General features: G+C 53.2%; 1 protein-coding gene across 2 annotated transcripts in view; it reads right to left on the bottom strand.

Annotated features, from left to right (window-relative positions):
• Nucleotides 1-256: 256 nt before the first annotated feature.
• Neurl1 (neuralized E3 ubiquitin protein ligase 1) overlaps nt 257-18,432 on the bottom strand; it is an 83,696-nt gene continuing 65,520 nt past the window's right edge. For both annotated transcript variants that reach the window (XM_085694076.2, XM_085694077.2), the window contains exons 4-6: nt 6,880-7,569; nt 3,747-3,893; nt 257-2,348 (exon numbers count right to left, since the gene is read on the bottom strand). In XM_085694076.2, the coding sequence (XP_085550202.2) occupies nt 2,110-2,348; nt 3,747-3,893; nt 6,880-7,569 (1,076 nt within the window). In that variant the 3' untranslated portion in view covers nt 257-2,109. The remainder of the gene's footprint in view (nt 2,349-3,746; nt 3,894-6,879; nt 7,570-18,432) is intronic.

The following is an 18,432-nucleotide window of genomic DNA, read 5'->3' on the forward strand; positions in this document are numbered from 1 at the left end:
TCCTGAGGCCACCAGAAGAGCAGCAGCGTCTCTCAAAAGGCTTGCCTAGTATATGGACCCCACTGCCTGAACCCCAGGCCACGTTCCAAAGCCTGGCTCTAAGGAGGCGTCTCTGTCATAGGCCCTTTGGACTACCGTTATGGAGGGGTCTACTGTTACGGAGAGGCTGGGGCTGTCCCTGATAGCCCCTAACCACTCAGGTGTGCTCACACACTGGTCCCCCTCCCCACCTCCAGATGCACAGCACAGCCCCCAGGCTGGTACAAAATCACCTTTATTCACAGACACAGTGACCCAGTTCACAAAGGAGGCAGTGCTACCTCTGTACTAGCAGAATGGACGATGGCTTCTTTTCCCACCTCCAGCCAGACAGCCCAGTGCTTGGACTTTCTCCATCTCTCAGATGACCCCCAGCTGGATGGGGGCAACTTACCAGCTCCAGTCTGCTTTCACAGAAAGGGTCTACCAGGTCGAGTGACTGAAGAGACGAGACCCAGGGTGGCACAGCTTCCCCAGGTCCCTGCAAGGGCAGTGCAGGCAGATGTCCTCCCTGGCATCCCCCTCGCAATGCCTCCCCAGTACGTTTCCCCCTGAGACACCCCAGAAGAACTCCCAGGAACCGCATGAAGAGTGTTCCACCCCCAAACCACTTTACACAGGGGAAGCTGTGGTTTGGAGGGTAACCTCTGGCCGGGGCCATAGAATTGGCCAGTGGCCAGCACAGAGCTCCAGACCCTGCCTGTCAAAGGCAGAAGCCATCTCTGAGGGTATAAAACCAGCCATCATCTAAGGGCCAAGGGCTGGACGAGCCTAGGCTAAGGCTCCACAGAAACCCTGAGCAGGGAGAGCAGCAGTGGTGGACACTCGCTTAGCAGGGCTAGGAGCCCAGCCTTCGGGATCCACCCTTCTAACAAAGATCTCCATTCTGGTCCCTGGCCCACATGTCAATAACCTTCGCCAACCTTCCAGAACTTTTGATGTCTTTACAGAGTAAACTCCTGGAGTGCCGATGCCCTTGAACCAACTACATTAACTTAGCTCCTACCCAGGGAGGAAGGGCATGGGTGGATGCCAATGTCCGCCATCTAAGAGAGGCTTATCCACCTCTTGGGAGGCCTCAGTTTGGAGTTCCACCTAAGAGTTAGCAGGACTGCCCATGAGCCTTGTGTGAGGGCCTGGGGGATTCTAGGTGACCGCTTTCTGCCGCCCTTCACCCGGGAACCCCCCCAACAGTAGCATTTTTAAGAGCCCCCAGGTTGGAATCAACCCACAAACAAAACTCACAAACCAAATAAATAAATAAATAAAAATAAGGAAAAGGGCTGTCCATAGCCCAGGAAACCCCCACCCCACTGAGGGCTCCTGTCCCTCCTGGGCACACGATGACAGAATCAGGCCAGGGCGGGCACTGAGATGAGGGAGGACAGGCCTTAGGGGTGGCTGTGGACCTGTTCTTTGAGACCCTGACAACAGTAAGGTCCACCTCAGCCTATACTTAAGGGCACCCTAGGCAACGGCACCAGTGAGATGATTGGTGCAAGTTATGGCAAGGAGAGATCCTGAACACGGCAGGTTGGCACAAGGTCAAGGACCTAGGACCTAGGACCTGGAATCTTCTGCAGCCTGTCTGTTTACCCACTCTGGGTAAGGAAAAAGAGACAGCACATGCAGTTTGCATCTGCCCAGGGTGAGAGGAGTCCACGGGCCTCTTCCCGAGCTGCCCCGGGGGAAGCTACATGTTCGCTCTCTCCAAGGTGCCACATGGGCAGCACAGCTTGGAAATCTGCCTAGATCGTGAGGGATGGCAACAGGCTGAGACTCGGCTTCAGCCCCTCACCATGCAGAAACCTGGGTAAAGAGGGAGGTTGTGGGGTAGCCTTCTCTCCTCCCCTACACTCATTATGTGCTGCTTGTGCCCCCCTGCACCCCGCTCCTTGCCTCAGACCCTCTCAGCCCAAACCTCCAGGGACCTTGGTTTCCCATGTTTAATGGAAAAGGAGGAAGAATTTTGAAAACGTAGAAGGGACCCTGTTGGCTTTGCCCTTCGCTGTTGCTGGGCTGAAGTCTGCGGAAGTGGGCGTGCGGGTGGGCTCTGCGGTGGGCCATGGGCTAGGAGCTGCGGTAGGTCTTGATGATGTCCTTGATGGGGCGGCGGCAGATGGGGCAGCAGGCGTGCAGGGCCTTCTTGAGGCGCAGGCCACAGGCGTAGCAGAGGCACATGTGGCCACACGTGTAGATGACTGTGTCCACTGCGTGTTCATAGCAAATGGTGCACTCGTCACTCCACTGGCCCAAACCTGGGGTCACTGGTGACTCGGGCAGGCTCACAGGTGAGTTGGGGGCCGTCCCTGAGAGCAAAAGCACTAGTCACAATGGGATGTGACCCAGCCCAGCACAGGGCCTATGAGAAAGGGGATGCTGGGCTCATGTCTTCCTCCAGGATGGAAAGCCAGCTGTTCACACTGGCATCCCACCTTCCTGCCCAAATGTTGGGACCAATTGGGTTCCTGGCCTTCAGCTGCTCTTCCCTGCTAGAGCCTTCTAACTGAAGTTACTAGAAGCTGTGTCTAGAGGATCAGAGGATGGGGTTTTCACCTGTTGGCCATTGACTGCAGGGTATTTAAACCTCCATGGTGCTATTAAAGAGGGGCTATGAATACCAGTGATTGAAGGTCCGTGTGTCGGTCTGTCTCTGCGTGAGTATTCTCAACCTCCAGCCCCTTTCCCGAAGCTCGCGAACTGGGGTCCAGTGCATAGAGCACAGACCGGGGCCGCGGTGCACGCCACCCAAAGGAAGAAGCTGAGCTCCAGTAGCTCGGCTCCGGCCACACGGCCCCAGACCAGGGCCGGAGGAGCAGCGACAGGAAAGGAGGAAAGGAAGAAAAGGACTTCCCAAGTCTTCTCAGGCATGGGCCTCGGCACTAACCCTGGGGGCACCCTCTGGGCTCCATGGCACCTATACTCATGTATCCACACACTGCACACACACACACCACACACAACAAATTTAAAATAAATCTTAAAAAAAGATTACTTTTTAAAAAGCGACAGCTATGCATCCATGGTGGTTTGAGCAGGTATGGCCCCCATAACCTCATGTATAAATGCTTGGCCCATAGGGAATGGCACTATTAGGGGGTGTGGCCTTGTTAGAGGAAGTGTGTCACTGTGGAGGGGGGCTTTGAGGTCTTAGAAGCTCAAGTCTGGCCACTGTGACAATTTTTCCTTCCACTTCTTACAGATCAAGATGTAGGTAGAACTCTCGGCTCCTTTTCCAGCACCATGTCTGCCTGCACACTGCCATGTCCTGCCATAGCGCTAATGGACTTGAAAACTGTAAGCCCGCTCCAATTAAGGGTTTTCCCTTATAAGAGTGGCTGTGATCGTGGTTGTCTCTTTACCACCGCAGAAACCCTAACTGAGACATCTGAAGAGCTGTGTCAACAGATAGGAGGGCTGCCCTTCCAGAGGACCTGAGTTTGACTCCTGCGCCACATCAGGTAGCTTGCAATCGCCTGCTACCTGTAACCCCAGCTCCTGTCTCTAACCTCATCAGGCACCTCACGCATTCATGCATGCACACACACACTCAAAAAATAAGTAAAATTAATTATTCAAAGAGTAAAAGTCCCCTGGTGAGAGCTGCCAGCCCCAGCCCTAACAAAGGCTGCACCGGCGGTCCCTCTCTGAAGAATATACGGATGAGAAGGGAAGCATGGCCCCAACCCCAGGGCCTTGGTACTCACCGCCAGTAGAGCCACCCAGAGGCCCGGAACTGCAGGTGCTGAGCAGGGGATCAGAGAGGCGGCTGCCCAGGGCATTGGGAGAGGTTGGAGTGGAAGCAGGTGAGCAGGGGAGAGATGGGCCGCCCCTTTCAGCCGTGATGGTGGAGCCTGGGGGGGTGGGGTGGGCCACAGTTAGCCTAATAGAGAAAACTTCAGTCCTACCCTCCCCGAGGGCCCCACGCCTGCTTGTAGTACAGCGCAGGCTGCGAGGCTTCTGGCTCCCAGCAAGCTCACGGTTCTGCTTTCTCTACACGGGCACCATGGTCCCTATATTCTGGTCCTCCAACCTCTCCTTCCCTTGTTCCCTCCCTCCCTCCCTCTTCCCTGCCTAGTCCTTCCCAGGGGCACACTGTCCACAGGTGAGGCTGGGGACTGAGCCTTTGCCCCCCTGAGACTGTCCTCAAACCTCAGTCCTTGGGCAGCCATGGCTCCCCCTAAACACTGTCATGGCCACTGACTAGCCAGACCCAGCCACACAGCCTGAAGAGAATCCAGCTCTGTGCTCTAGCAGAACCACGAGCTTGCTGCAAGCAAGAAGCCTCGCTGCCCGTGTTTTCCTACAGGCCCTAATGCTCTGTTACAACTGCTAGTTGTAACTCATTTAATGGTGTCATCATTTCTAAGATCAGTGAATGTTCACAGCCTGGGTCTCTTTCTCCTTCTTCCCTTTTCTCTCCTCCACACTAGAGACTGAACCTAGGGCTTCACTCGTGTTAGGGAAGCACTCTGTCCCCTACCCAGTACCCTTTTAGCTTTTTAGTTTAAGATAGGACCTCACTAAGTGAACTAGGCTGGCCTCAAACTTGCTCTGCAGCCCAGGCAAACCTTGAACATCTGGTCCTCCTGCTTCAGCCTCCCAAACAGCTGGGATTACAAGCCCAGCTCATACAGTTTCTCTTACTACACTAATACTTTAAATAAACTATCATCTCTTTTCAGAAATGCATACCTATTTGCTTTTCTCACTTTGCCACATGGATTAGCATTTTCAAACCTGTCTAGAAAGGAACCCTGATATAGTTGTCTGTAGTAAAAACAGTTTTGATTTACCAGTGAACACAAAGGAAGCTGTAGGTTGTGTACACATGGATAAAGGAAATAGCCCTGAGTTATCAGTGTACGGAGACTTTCACAAAGCCAGGCATTTTCTGTACAGGGAACAGTGAATCTTTCTATGCTGCTCCTGGCTTTGGTTTTCCTTAGGAGCCGGTCAGGACTCCCCAGCACCACTTTGCTGGCTGACACGCCCAATTCTCCAAACAGCTAGGAGGTGTTAACAGTGAGTTCTGGGTGGCATTCCTTGACATCCACCTTGAACACTTGCCACCTGGGACAGACAAGCAATCCTGTGTTCTCTTTTCGTTCCCTTTCACTCCCTCTCATGAACCCCTTCGGATGACAGCCTTACTGGAGAGCCACTCCGCTGTTAACGAGGTGGGGCTGATGCAAGAGCATGCCTTGCCTCTGTGTGGCTTCTGTTCCCTGAGAAGCAGTTAGTGGAGTCCGCTATCTCTCACCTCAGCTCAGATTTTGTGTGTACGTGCTTCCCAGCCCGATTTCATTTGAATGAATGTATTCTCACCCCGGACTGATTCATCTCCCTTCCTGTTTGATTTTGTTTCCTCTAATCTGATTTCATCTCCTTCCTTCCTGGTTTATCTTTCAGCTCTAACTCCTTGGTACTCTGGCCTCACTTTTGGGCATAGCTTTTCTTCTTGCGGTTCACCCATCCCTTCATCTGGTCTCTCCGGAACTGGATGTCGGCACTGATTACTATCCCATTTCACAATCTCTCCACACTCACAGTCTCAACAGCACCACCTACACAGACACAAGCACCGGGCTGCATGGGCCCCTGACAGCAGGCGGAGCTCTGAGAGCAGCTCAGGCTAGCTCATCTGCACACACTACCAACCCTACCAAGATGCCTGGGTTGAGCCATGGGGTTGAGAGGCCCAGGGTTCCCTAACCTTACCTAAAGGTTTAAATAAAAATATAAAGCAGCTGGGCATGGTGGTGCACTCCTTTAACCCCAGCACGCAGGAGGCAGCCTTGGGTCTCTGTGAGTCTGAAGCCAGCCTGGTCTACATAATGAGTTCCAGGACAGGCAGGGCTATTCAGAGACCCTGTCTCAGAAACAACGGCAACAAAATCAGAAGTCCAGAATCTACCCTACAGCTACGGCATTAGGATCTCTGCAGGCAGGATTCAGAGGTCTGCCGTTTACAGCAAGGCTAGTGAGAGACAGCCAGCAGGGTAAGGCCACCCTGGTGTGGGTGTAAAGCCACCCTGGCGTGGATGGCACCAACCAGGGTTGGCTTCTCATGCTGAATAAAAAGAAAAATGAGAAATGGAGCTGAGCGCAGGCACTCATCTCTCTGACAGCAGGTGGGTGCCATGTGACTCCCTCCCGTTCCTGCCACCCCCCCTCCACTCGGTCCTCCACTAGGATGGACTGTTCTCTCAAACCGTGAGCCAAATCAGACCCATCTTCCCTTCAGTCGCCTTGTCAGACATCTGGTCACAGTAAGGGACACTTATGCCATAGAACCAGCAGAGCATGTGGCTTACACAAGCCCACACCCTCCAGTCCTTTCAAAGGGCCTCCTCTGAGAAGGGTTTGCAGCACTGCAATCTCGTGCCTGAAGGCCACCTACTTAGGCATTCCCCTACTCTGACACAGGTATCAACCCAAGAAGACTGCAACTTTTCTGTTACCATTTTTCTGTTTTTGAGACAGCTTGCTAAGAAGTTCTGACTGAATAAAAAAAAAATGCAGACCAGGTTAGCGGTGAACTTGCAGAGATCCTCCTGCCTCTGCCTCTTAAATGCTGGGATTACAAGCATGGACCACCACAACCAGGCAACCTGATTTTCAGTAAGGCTCACAAGAACCCTGAGGAAACTGAGTCTCAGTTCCCTTTCCCTTATTTTTACACTGGAGCATACAGATCTTGTCAGGCTGTGTGTATCTGCTGGGATGTGAGTTGATCTCTCCCAGCCATCAGTGAGCCAGAAGTTTCCACCCCACCCAGAACTCACCTAGGGTGACAGGCTAGCTGCTAGGCCCCAGCAGGATCACCCCCGCACTCACCGAGGATGCGGACCTGCGTGATGGCGCCATGCAGGCTGAAGAGCATCCAGAGGGACTGTGAGGCGTCCACGCACAGTTGCATGCCGGTCGCCGCGCCGTTGTGACTCAGGTGCAGCTCACCGTCGGCGTTGACCACCAGGCCCAGGATGTCGCCACTGTGCAGAGGCCCGGGCACTCGGCACACCGCCCAGAACTCCTTGCGGTCCACTAGGGCCTCGGGGCTGAAGGGCAAGTCGGCCGGCCGCAGCGTGCCAGGGTCGCACGTAGTGACGCCGAAGAACAGCGCTCCAGCTCGCGCACCGCCCGAGCGCGTGACCTTGATGAAAATGGTCTCGGCCACGCGCACCGGCCGGCTGGTGAAGACGAGTGCGCGCTCGTCGCGCCCGTGCTCCAGGCGCGCCACCGTCTGCTCGTCCAGGATGCGGACGTGCGAGCCGGCGCGCAGCGCGTGGAAGCGCAGGTCGCCGTCGAGCTGCGCCGGCAGCGCGCGGCTGTGCTGCGAGTTGAGCGAGTTCTGTGGGATCGGGCAGCCGGATGGCGGTGCGCCATCGTCGCCGTCAGTTCCCGGCACGTTGAGGTCGCACAGGCTCACGGACAGGCGCGCATCGTCCGCCTCGCACCGCAGGGACGGCCGCCGGAGCGCGGTGAAGGAGCGCGGCCGCAGGCAGTCGGGCAGCACCAGCTCGCTGTCTGCAGCGGGGAGGGCAAGAGACAGGGCGGCCGTCACCGTCCCACAGCGGTCGGTCGCGCAGTCTGCCTGCGCCACCGACACTAAAGATGCTCATTCGTTCGGGGTGCAAAGTTGGAAAGCGAAGGGGGCGCGGGAATGTTCTTTTTAAACAATGCATGCCGCTGGAAGACACCAACTTCAAGGCCATCGAGTTGCTTCTAAATGCTTTCCAGCCAGCAATGCTTTCTCCTTACTGTCTTCAGTAACCCTGCAGAACTTGTAGTGTGCTGATTCTTAAACTGTATTAGGAGGACCTTTTCTTTTTCTGAGAGTCTCATGTCCCAGCCTAGCCTCGAACTCTGTGCGTGCCATAGTGCCGCTAAGAGTTACAGTTTCAGTGAATTGATGTCCTGTACCCTCAGCCCCTCCATGGGAGAAAAAGGTTTCTTAAATTCTAATCCCTAGGACTTCCCTACTTTATGTTTAACATCTAGGATTTGGCCAGAAGTCAGTCTTAGGTGCTGTCTCTCAGGCACCGGCCACGATTGTTTGTTTAGAGAACAACAAACTCTCTCCCCCTCCCTCCCTCCCACTCCCTCTTTGTCTGGAAATAGCCAAGTAGACTGCGCTGACTAGCTAGCAAGTCCCAGGTATCCCCCAGTCCCCAGCAGTGGGATTATGAACACACTACTACATCCTGCCTTTAAAAGACAGGTAACGCAGATCCTCGTGGTTTTTGCCCACTGAGCTATCTCCCCAGTCCTCAGAGTGACTTTTACACAAACAATAACCAGACTGGCCTCAAACTCACAGAAATCCGCTTGCCTCTGCCTCTGGAGTGCTGGGATTATAGGTGTGCACCACCAACACCCAGAATCACACTTGTTTCAGATAGAACCCCTTCTGCAAAGTTGGCATTCCCAAATCTGACTGGCACCACTGTAAGCCACACCATGACCTATGCCTCCCTGTGCCGAGGTGACTGGGGTGCCTGAGTCCTCTGGCAAAGCCTAGAAGATTAAGCCAGCAAGAAGAGCCATCATTGACTTTCCACTGAAGGTGGAGGAGTCATCAAAGCCCCTCTCTTTACCTCTCCCCGATGATGCTATCTGGACTCAGGAAGGTTAGGCGCTGCCCTTCCTAAGTCTCAGGCTGCTCCGAAAGCCTTCTGGGGCCTGACGGGTTGGGGTTTCCCAGTATTGCCTTGGCAAGGAGTAGGGAACCAACCGGAAAACTCGATTATTCCAGGGAATTAACTCTGACAACGACAGCAATGGCTTGGAGGCTGGGGATGTTCAGAGACAGAGGTGAGGGGAAATGGGGTGGAGGGGACAGGAAGGAAGAGGTCAAGGGAGGGAAATAGGTGGGGAAAGCTTGGGCCCTGGAGAACCAGTTTCTGCTCCCTGACCCCTCAGAGATTGCAGTGCTGGGCCTTAGTTGGGGGACAAAAGGAGACGGAAATATCAAGAAGAGGAGTCGATGGTTCAGAGAGGTCCACCCACCACCTCTCGGAAAGATCTCACACGGGCTCCCCCACACTCTGGGACAGGCTGTTCTGCGTCCTGGAGCTGAGCATGCCATGGTGTATGTAGTTCACAGCAGTGCAGGTCAAAGTTGTGGACACTAATTGAGGAAGTAATTCAATAAGCAAGAAAGAGCTTTGACCTCTGAGGGGTCAGGTTCTCTGAAACTGAATTCTTCATCTCTGTATCTAAAGCACCACACCGCTTGAGCTCTGAGCCTGTAGGAGGACACATCTCCTCACCTCTCCCTCCATACTGAAGATTGCAGACACACCTTCCCACCACTTAGAGAGGGAATAGACCCAGACAGTACTCCGGGTGTGCCGTGAGAAGCTCAAGGCTCAGAGTGGCTATCTACTCCGAATAACACAACTTAAGAATACTTTGAGTATCAGTATTGCCTAGCCTACCGGTAGGCAATATATTGGTAGGAACATAGTTGAGTGTAGCGAATTTGAAGTAATCAGTCTGGGTTCAAATCCTGACCTGACCTTGGACAAGTGGTTTACCCTCATGGGACCTTTCTTCTTCGGCTGTGAGAGATGTATCTGACTTCTGTAAAGCCTGTATTCTGAGGTTCCCCTTGGAAGGACGCTTCAGGGGTGTGACGGAGGAAGGCCCACTGGACACTTGGTGAAGTACCTGGCACATGTGATCACATGTCAGTACGGGCCACTCTTCCCATGTCACCGTGGGCTCTAGGGCGTCCCAGACCAGGCAGCAGATGTTCTACCTGGTACTGAGCTGGTGGCCTGTGTGCAAGCAACTTCCCCAGGGCATTAGAGAATGGAGCCAGATGCCTGTCTTGACAAGTTCTGGCAGGTCAGGGGTGGGCAGACGCCCCGTTGCCCAGACAATTTCAGATATTAGCATTTTGGGGTGGGGGCATGGCCAGTGGTAAAGCGTATGCCTAGCATGCACAAGGCTCTGGGTTCAAACCCCAGCACCAGACACCCACACAAATAGGCTGGTCATGCTCTCTATGGACAGGAAAGTCACAGTGGGCACCCAGGAAATGCTCTTTGGATGAAATCACTGACTAAAATCCCAGGAGAAGCAGCTCCATGTGGAGATTAAAGGAGAAGGAATGCGAGGGTGGACGGAGAGGGGCCGGCAGACAGACAGGCTGGGAAACGGACTTATTGGAAATGCTGCTGAGCTAGGAGCCGAGGCTCGGGAACAGCTGGAAATGGCTAGACCCAGCCCAAGAATGTCTTCTCCCCTTCCTCTCCAGCACTCAGCAGGAGCAGCTGCGGGCAGCCAGCAGGCTCCAAATAGCTGTCCTAGCAGCGGGTCAGCTGCGCGAGGCCCTGAAATAGCTGCAACTTGAGACATAGAGCATCCAGCACATGGCAGAGGCAAAGGGCCTCTGCGTGAGCTAACATGGAGACGGGGCACAGCCATGTCCAGCCCCCAAATCAAGAGAACACCTTGGAACTCTCCCAGGATGAGGGCAACCTGGAGCCACAAGCCATGGACGGCCCCACACATTTGGAAGCAACAAGTTATGTAATCAGCTGCCCACTTGGGAGGGGTTAGTGATGGAGGCAGAGGTGGCACAAGATCTTCAGAGGAGCTGCTCGGCCAGGTGGTGGTGGCACTCCCCTTTAATCCCAGCATTTGGGAGGCAGAGGCAGATGGATCTCTGTGAATTTGAGGCCAACCTGGTCTACAGAACAAGGTCCAGGACAGGTTCCAAAAGCTACACAGAGAAACCTTGTCTCATGGAGAAAAAAGGAAAAAAAGCTGTTCAACCACTGCACTTCATGTCTCTTGCTGCCTGCCAATTCTGGGTCATACCAGTGGCTCTGGACCAGAGCAGAAGGGCGGAGCTGTTACTACCCTTGTGTACTGAGCCATAGGCAGAAGAAGGGGCCTGGACCTGGGTTCTGGCAATCAGCAGGCAGCTAGTTTAGGCTTAGAGGCAGAACGAATACAAATTAGACTCAGTTGCAATAGTCTTAGCATCTCCAATTGGATAGGAGCTCAAAGAAAGTGAAGGAGTAGGCAACCCATCTTCTCACCCAGCCTTGCCTAAAATGCCCCCGAGGAAAGCTCACCACCTCAAAACCCTCCTAGCCCCTGTGTCTGTAGAACTCCAACTGTTGAAACTCTTCTTGGGTGGGGCACATAGCTCACTTGGTAGGGTGCTTGCCTAGAATACACAAAGACCTGGGTTTGATATTCAACACCTAACCAGCCACACGCCTATGGTATACATCTGGAATCCCAGAGCTTTGGAGGCAGGGGCAGATGCATCAGAAGTTCAAAGTCACCCATCTTCAACCACATAGTGAATCTGAAGCCAGCCTGGGCTCCGTGAAACCTTGTCTTGAAAACAAAACCCTTTTCTGGCTTGGATTCTTATGTGGTAGACTTCCCCCAGGCCCTCTGAATTTCTTTGGGATAAATGTCACCTTGAGGGTAAAGCTCTCCCACCCAAGCTGAGAAGGACTTGCCCAGGCAGCAGGACGGGCAGCTGGTGAAAGGCACATCCAGTGTCATATTGCTGGCAAGTTCGTGGAAATCCACCTGAACTAGGCCATGGGTAACGGTGGCTGGTGATGAGCGCTAAGGGCCAGCTTAGCCTGGCTAGCGGCATACAGTGGCCAAGGCAGGGTCTTGGCACTGGCTTAGGGGCCTCTTTTGAAGCTGGGCCACCACCAGCTCAGACTCTTGTTTGTTTGGATTCTCACATCCGCAGAGCTGGGTGATCTTTGAGCATGGGGTTACAGCAGCCAGCCCCCGTTTGGAAGGTGCTGCCAGCACATTTACTGTCTCCATAAACATCCTCCTGCTGGTCTGCTTCTGACCCTGATGGGAGAAGGAGCCGTGGAGGCAGTACACAGCTCAGATGAGCCAACCCTCCGGGCAGTACCCTGGAAACCACACTGGCCTCCACCCTTTCCCTTTGAACTCAGCTATGGGCAGCCCAGAAGAAACAAACATGTTCCTGAGGCCTCTGAGGGAAGTGTAGACTGGCCCCGCATGACTTGAAGTCAGACTTCTTGGTTGAATCATGGAGTCAGAGGTTCCGAGAATCATTTGATGTAGTGGCTGTCAAACTTTTGTTTCGTTTGTTTGGTTTTGGTTGGTTATTAACTTCGGATATGTGTTATTAGTTTTTGAGACAGGATTTTGTATCTCGGGCTGGCCTGGAACTCACAGTGATCCTCCTACCTCAACCTTCCAATGGCTAGAATGACAGGTGTGAGCCACCACACCCACCCCAAGTGTTCATCTTTAACGTAGGGGTACCTCTGTTTCAGTACCACCAGACATTGTAGCTGGGCAGGGGCACAGCGCCCATCTCCCTATGTATCTGCACTTTGCTGTCTCAGAGATGTCCTATGGAGCCCGAGGGTTCCAAAGAACCCAGCTGGAGAACCGCAGGTCTCATCCCAGATCTTAGACTGCATGGTTGTCCTTCATGACAGAAGACATACATGAAGTTTTCTATTTGGTGATGGTGACTACAGCAAATATGGCAAACTGGGTATTCTTTTTTAACCTAAAGATAAGACCAGTTCTCACATTGTAGACTCTTTCCTATATCTGGGAGCCTCTGCAGATACTGGTGAGCTAAGTGGGGCATGGATAATTATGCCCAAGTAATCCAGAGGCCAAGGCAAGAGACACTGAGAACTGCCCACAACTTGCAAGCTGCTGGGTCAGGTCTCAACTTGTTGTCTCTCTCCTGCTTCTGAAATGAGGGCCTGGTCCCCAGGTCTGCAGGACCCAGCTCCTCCCTCCCCTCAGATCCCACTATGACCCTCTCACCCCTGCAGGTCTTACCAAGGCCCCTAGAACCACAACTGGAGCCAATAAGACACTAGGTGGCAATGTAGCATTGCCTTTTCTGTAGGTGACAGACAGTCCAGGTGTGGTAATCCATGGACATGATCTCATGCTGCCCAAGGTAGTCTGCTCTAGGACAGGAGAGCCAGATGAAGCTCTTGAGAATCTGGGGACATTGGGCAGTCAGACTTTCCCTCTATACTGAACCAGATACCCTGAGACCCATTACCTCTTTCTTGGTCCAACATTGCAGTAACTCTTGGTCACATCTACCCAACATGAGTAGATGATCCTTCCTGCCTTGAGCTCTCAAACGTCCTGTTCTAGACAAGACAGGCCCTGGGTGATTACCTAGAAGTAGACATTCGGACTTAAGCGGGACTTACAGCTAGAGAAGCTGGGAGACAATACAGCCCAGGCTCCAGGTTCAAACAAGCCACTACCCCGCTGCACAATAAGCTGCAAGTCATTAGACCTCTCTGCAAATACATGTAACCCTTTCCTGTGCACAAAAGGTGCACAGCACCTTAGAAAACAGGACAATGAACCACGCAACCCACTGAAACCTGCATGGGCCCCAGGCATCCAGGGGAGGGTGTATCATCCAGTGGAAGGGAAGGCGGGAAAGAAGCTAAGATGAAGCAGTGGAGGGTTTCGTGCCTGGGCCTTGTCACAGTTGGCAAGACCTGAAGTGAGAAGAAAAAGGGAATGCCTGGAAGAGTCTCTGCAGGAGGAACAGTAAGATTCGGGGAGAGAGGGAGTGTTGGACATAGCCCAGGTTGGCTTCATGTAGCCCAGGCTGGAATCAGACTCAGTATGTATCTGAGCATGACTTCATCCTCCTGCCGCTGCTTCCCATGCCTGTGCACCACCATATCTGGTCAAATTATTCTTTTTAAGGAAAACTGTCAAAGTGGGGGAAACTCTCATCAGCATAGCATCCCCATTGGTCTACCCTGTCCCAGGACTGGTACAGGTTTCTTAAACTACAGTTGCCTCTGGATCCCAGCCGCTAAGGCTGAGCATAAACATTGGTTAAGCCAGGGAAGCAGCAAGGTCACCCAGGTGGCAGCAGAGCTCTCAGCCGTGGACGGCACACACTCAGTACACCTGGGACAGTTACAGCCCCAGGGCCTTGTCTCGGGGACTGAGGAGTCTCGGCGCAGGGCTGCAAAGCTGGACCACTGCCCTGGATAAGTAGCCCCCTAATCTGGATCTGGCCCAAAGCCATCTGAATCTCATGAATAACACCCCCAGCAGGTAGGTGAGGCTTTCCACCCAGACCTAGAAGTATGCTTTAGAAAGAGGGAGAAGAGGGTAAGAACCATTGCAAGCCCCCACTTCCAGCCCTTAGAGACTGCCACTACCACTCCGATGCGGTACCAGGTCTGGTCACACTGACCTCATGTCCAGAATGACTGGGGGTTCCAAATTCCAGACCCTCCTCACCCCACCTTGGGCCTGGCATGCCCCTGCTGTCAGCCATGCTTTCTCCTATTAAATACCCAGACAGCACCAGAGCCACCGGAGCATTTAACTCGAAGCTCTCTCTCTCTCTCTCTCTCTCTCTCTCTCTCTCTCTGTGTGTGTGTGTGTGTGTGTGTGTGTGTGTGTGTGTGTGTGTGTGCCTAATCGTGCATAACCCTCATGACCACAAGCTGTCTGCTGCCCTTCTTCTTCATGCTCCCTTCCAGAACGGGATTTCCCTCTTGGCTCATTCTCCACTCTGTGCCAGTGCGCACCCATTTATGGCTAAATTGTTCTTCAGCCACTCCATTCTCTTCACCAACTTGGATTTCATTCCCCACAGAAGTCCTCCAGGATTGTTCTCAGCGGCACCCTGCAGTGAACACTTCGGGCCACACTTAATTGCAGAAATCAGATTTGGGCCACTTCATAGCTGTGATATGGCATGTCCCACTTCATAGCTGTGTTATGGCATGTCCCACTTCATAGCTGTAATATGGCATGTCTCACTTCATAGCTGTGCTATGGCATGTCCCACTTCATAGCTGTGATATGGCATGTCCCACTTCATAGCTGTGTTATGGCATGTCCCACATCATAGCTGTGTTATGGCATGTCCCACTTCATAGCTGTGTTATGGCATGTCCCACTTCATAGCTGTGTTATGGAATGTACCTTGGCACAAAACTCACCAAGGTTGAGGAGCTGAGTTTTCAATTCTCCCATTACTCTCCTTTCTCTTCACAGAGCCCAGGCCATGCAGGCACTGCATGAGGTCCAGAACACCTTGTGAGTAGAGTCTGGGCTCACCAGCCTTTTGCAAGATCATGGCTGCTCTTTCCAACTTTTTCTTGTTGGGACACAGTCTCATGTAGTCCAGACTAGCCTTGAACTCACAATACTCTTGCTCAACCTCCTAAATGCTGAAGTTAGAGGCCTGTGTTCCACACCAAGTTGAGAAGCAAGGAGACCACGAGAAACTGGGATAGAAGTTTATCTGTTCTAGTATTAATCACCCCATAAAAGTTGTGTTTATTTGGTTGCTGGCAGGCCTTTCTTCCTGGAGGTACGAAGCTGTTATTCTTGGAGATACCATCCCAAGTCTGGGCCAGGGCACCCGCAGGAAAGAGGGTGAGCTACTGAGCTCTGGCACATGGGGACCCGGCCTGGAAGGCCCAGAGTCAGCCTGCTGACTGTATCTGGACTACAGCGAAGGAGAGTTAAGTCCCCAGCCTCTAAACTGTCTACTTCTTCAGGGACACAGCCCACCGACCTATGGGCAGGCCTACCAACTACACACGGTGAACCAAGAACCTGAGTACGCCTGTGCTCTGAACACCAGACAGGACAGGTGTGGGGCTTTGGCTCCACACACCAAGCTGGAGGGGCCAGGGAAACTTGGAGGAGTTTCTAATGGTCAAATAATCACTCCAAGAGAGACAGACTGACCCCAAGAAAGGGGACAACTTTGGTAGAAGAGCGAGCGAGCTGCTAGGAGGGGACAACCGAAGATTCAGATACGCTGGGCGTGGTGGCGCAGGCCTGGAACCTGACACGCGGATCCATGCCTTTGCCCCGTCCTCTCTGTCTCTCAATCCATCCTCTTCCCTACCTTCCTCCCCATCTCTACCCCCAGCCCCCATCTCTCTTGTTTTCTGCACACACACAAATCAATTTAGGAGACGCAAAATGGAGAGCTATTTTAATCTGCTGATTGACTTCAGGGGCCATAATCCCTGTTTGAAAACACCAGGGACTGCAGTGATTTACGCCGAGGCCTCAGCCTCACAGAGAAGGCAGAGAAGCCTGCAGCAGCTCCAAGGGCAACTGAACTACTCTGGACAAACCCATGTATAGTCACAGAAGGGGTGGGGGTCAGGCTGGCTGGACAGCCTGGGCTCCTGTGCCAGCACGAGGCCCTGCTGATTCTCCTCCAGCCTCCACCCTACCTACCCTCAGTACCCTGAAGGTCGGAGGCCCCATGACACTAGGCACACCCCCTTGCCCCACCTGCCCAGTCTCCTAGAATGGGTAAGGCCTAGCTTGAGCCTCTTTCAAGAAACCTCTTGAGATTCTACCACTGCAGACCTGAGCCTCCTTTGCCTTCCTGCCTCCTTCTATGAGGAAACCTGCTGGAAACTCGCTGGAGGGCCGTGGGAAAGACTCTGCTTTTATCGTGGAACTCTGTGTTCAGACCCAGCTCAGCCACATCCCTACATGGGCAGGTCAGGCTTTCCACAGACCTCAGTCTTCTCCCTGCCAAATGGGGATGGAAAACACCCTTCTAGGTTAAGTGTGCTAACGATGGACGCTTCCCAGCAGATGAAATGGGATTCTATGACCACAGAGGTCAGCAATTTACATCCAGGTTGTAAGCTGATTGAGTCCTGGTGTCTCCTTTGCCTCCCTAACTGCCCAGAGAGCCTGGGGCTGTCTGAACATAGGGCTGGTCTCCTTCAGCCCCACCCACCTGTTCTTTTCTTCAACTAACATTTCCCAGCGGTCCCTTGCAGCCAGCCTCCACTCTCCCCTCTCTGGCTACAACCTAAACCCAGCGACACCAGCAGGGTTAGATAAGATAGTCTCCTCTAGAGCAGTGGTTTTCAGTGTTCCTTTAACACAGTTGCTGTGTTGTGGGGACCCCCGACTATAAGATTATTTTCACTGCCACTGTATAACTGTAAATTTGCTGTTATGAATTGTAGTGAAAACATCTACATGTGCTGACCATCTTAAGTGACCCCGTGAAAGGGTCTTTCGTTACCCCCAAAGGGTAGAGAACTACTCTCTAAAGGCCGCTGGCAGGGTAGGACCTGGGTTCCTCCCACCAAGAAACTCCTGTCCTATGGAAAGCAGACACAAGGATGGACTGAGGCTCCCAGAGACCACAGAGCTGTAGTGAGAACAGGATAGAGAAATTCTACCCAGGTCTCTCGGGGAGGAGGCAGCCTCCAAACTGGGCCTTTAGGCAAGAGTGGGAACTGTCCAGGAAGTCACTCTTGGCCAGACCTGGTGGCGCAGGCTTGTAATCTCAGCTACTTGGGAGGCCGAGGCAGGAAAATGCCAAGCTCACAGCCAGCCTGGGAGACCCAGTGAGACCCTGTCTCAAAATGAAAAGTTCGAAGCTCCCATTCAGTGGTAGAGCACTCGCCTTACATGCTGGAGGCCCTGGGTCCAGCTCTCAGTCCTGGGGGGCAGGCGGAGGTGTGTTCTTAGCATTGCTTAGGGAGGACAGAGTGTTGCTCGCACTCCCCATACAAGATGGTGACTTTCTCAGGAGCAGTAAGTCACTCACTCTCTGCCCTCCACCAGGCGGCAGGGTCCTGGGTAGACACTTCAGAGTCGATGGTTGAGGCTGGACTAGATGAGTGGCCTGGGGCTCAGCTTTAAGCTCCAGAATTCTACTGCCTTACAGTGTGAGGCCCAGGGGACACCAGAGCAGCAGGAAGGTGCTCGTGTGCACCGTGGGTTAAGCAATTGTCCTCCGCATGATAGGCAGGGATAACTGGCGGCCACTAGCCACTACCATGCATCCACCAATCCTCACATGGACATCCTTTGAGACTTCCAAAGTCTGCACACAGTCATTATTGCCCACCCCCCGTTACACATGGGTCAACTACCTGGTGCAGGCACCCTTGCGCTGGACCGGGATTCGGCCCAGATCTGTCTTGCTAGCTAAGGCACATAATTTCCGGCAGGTGGAAGCCCTCAGGTGCAGCCAGTACATAGAGGAAGCGGAGGAGGCCGGCCAGCCAGCCTGCCCGGATGCCCTTCTTCGGTAGCTGCCACCAGGAATAGCCTGTTGGGGCTCTCAACGTGTCAGCATGAATGCGGGAACACTTTTATTGACTTGAAAAACAGAAAGTTCCCAAACTGCTAGTTAACAAAAACAGCCTCCTGATGTTTGGAGCTGAACCCGGGCTCCCGGCGGTTATTCACATAGCGCTCCTCTCGACTTTCCCAGCTTGTTTGTTTGTTTTTTTAAACTCAAGTCAAAGTGCTCTGAAAACATCCACAATTTCTAGGCTTAGAAGGCAGAAAGGAAAACAGAAACGGGTTTTAAACCCCCTCTGTGGCATTCCTCTCTGCAAG

The sequence above is a fragment of the Myodes glareolus genome, chromosome 7 (assembly GCF_982192425.1).
Source record: "Myodes glareolus chromosome 7, mMyoGla1.1, whole genome shotgun sequence".
In the NCBI taxonomy this organism is placed as follows: domain Eukaryota; kingdom Metazoa; phylum Chordata; class Mammalia; order Rodentia; family Cricetidae; genus Myodes; species Myodes glareolus.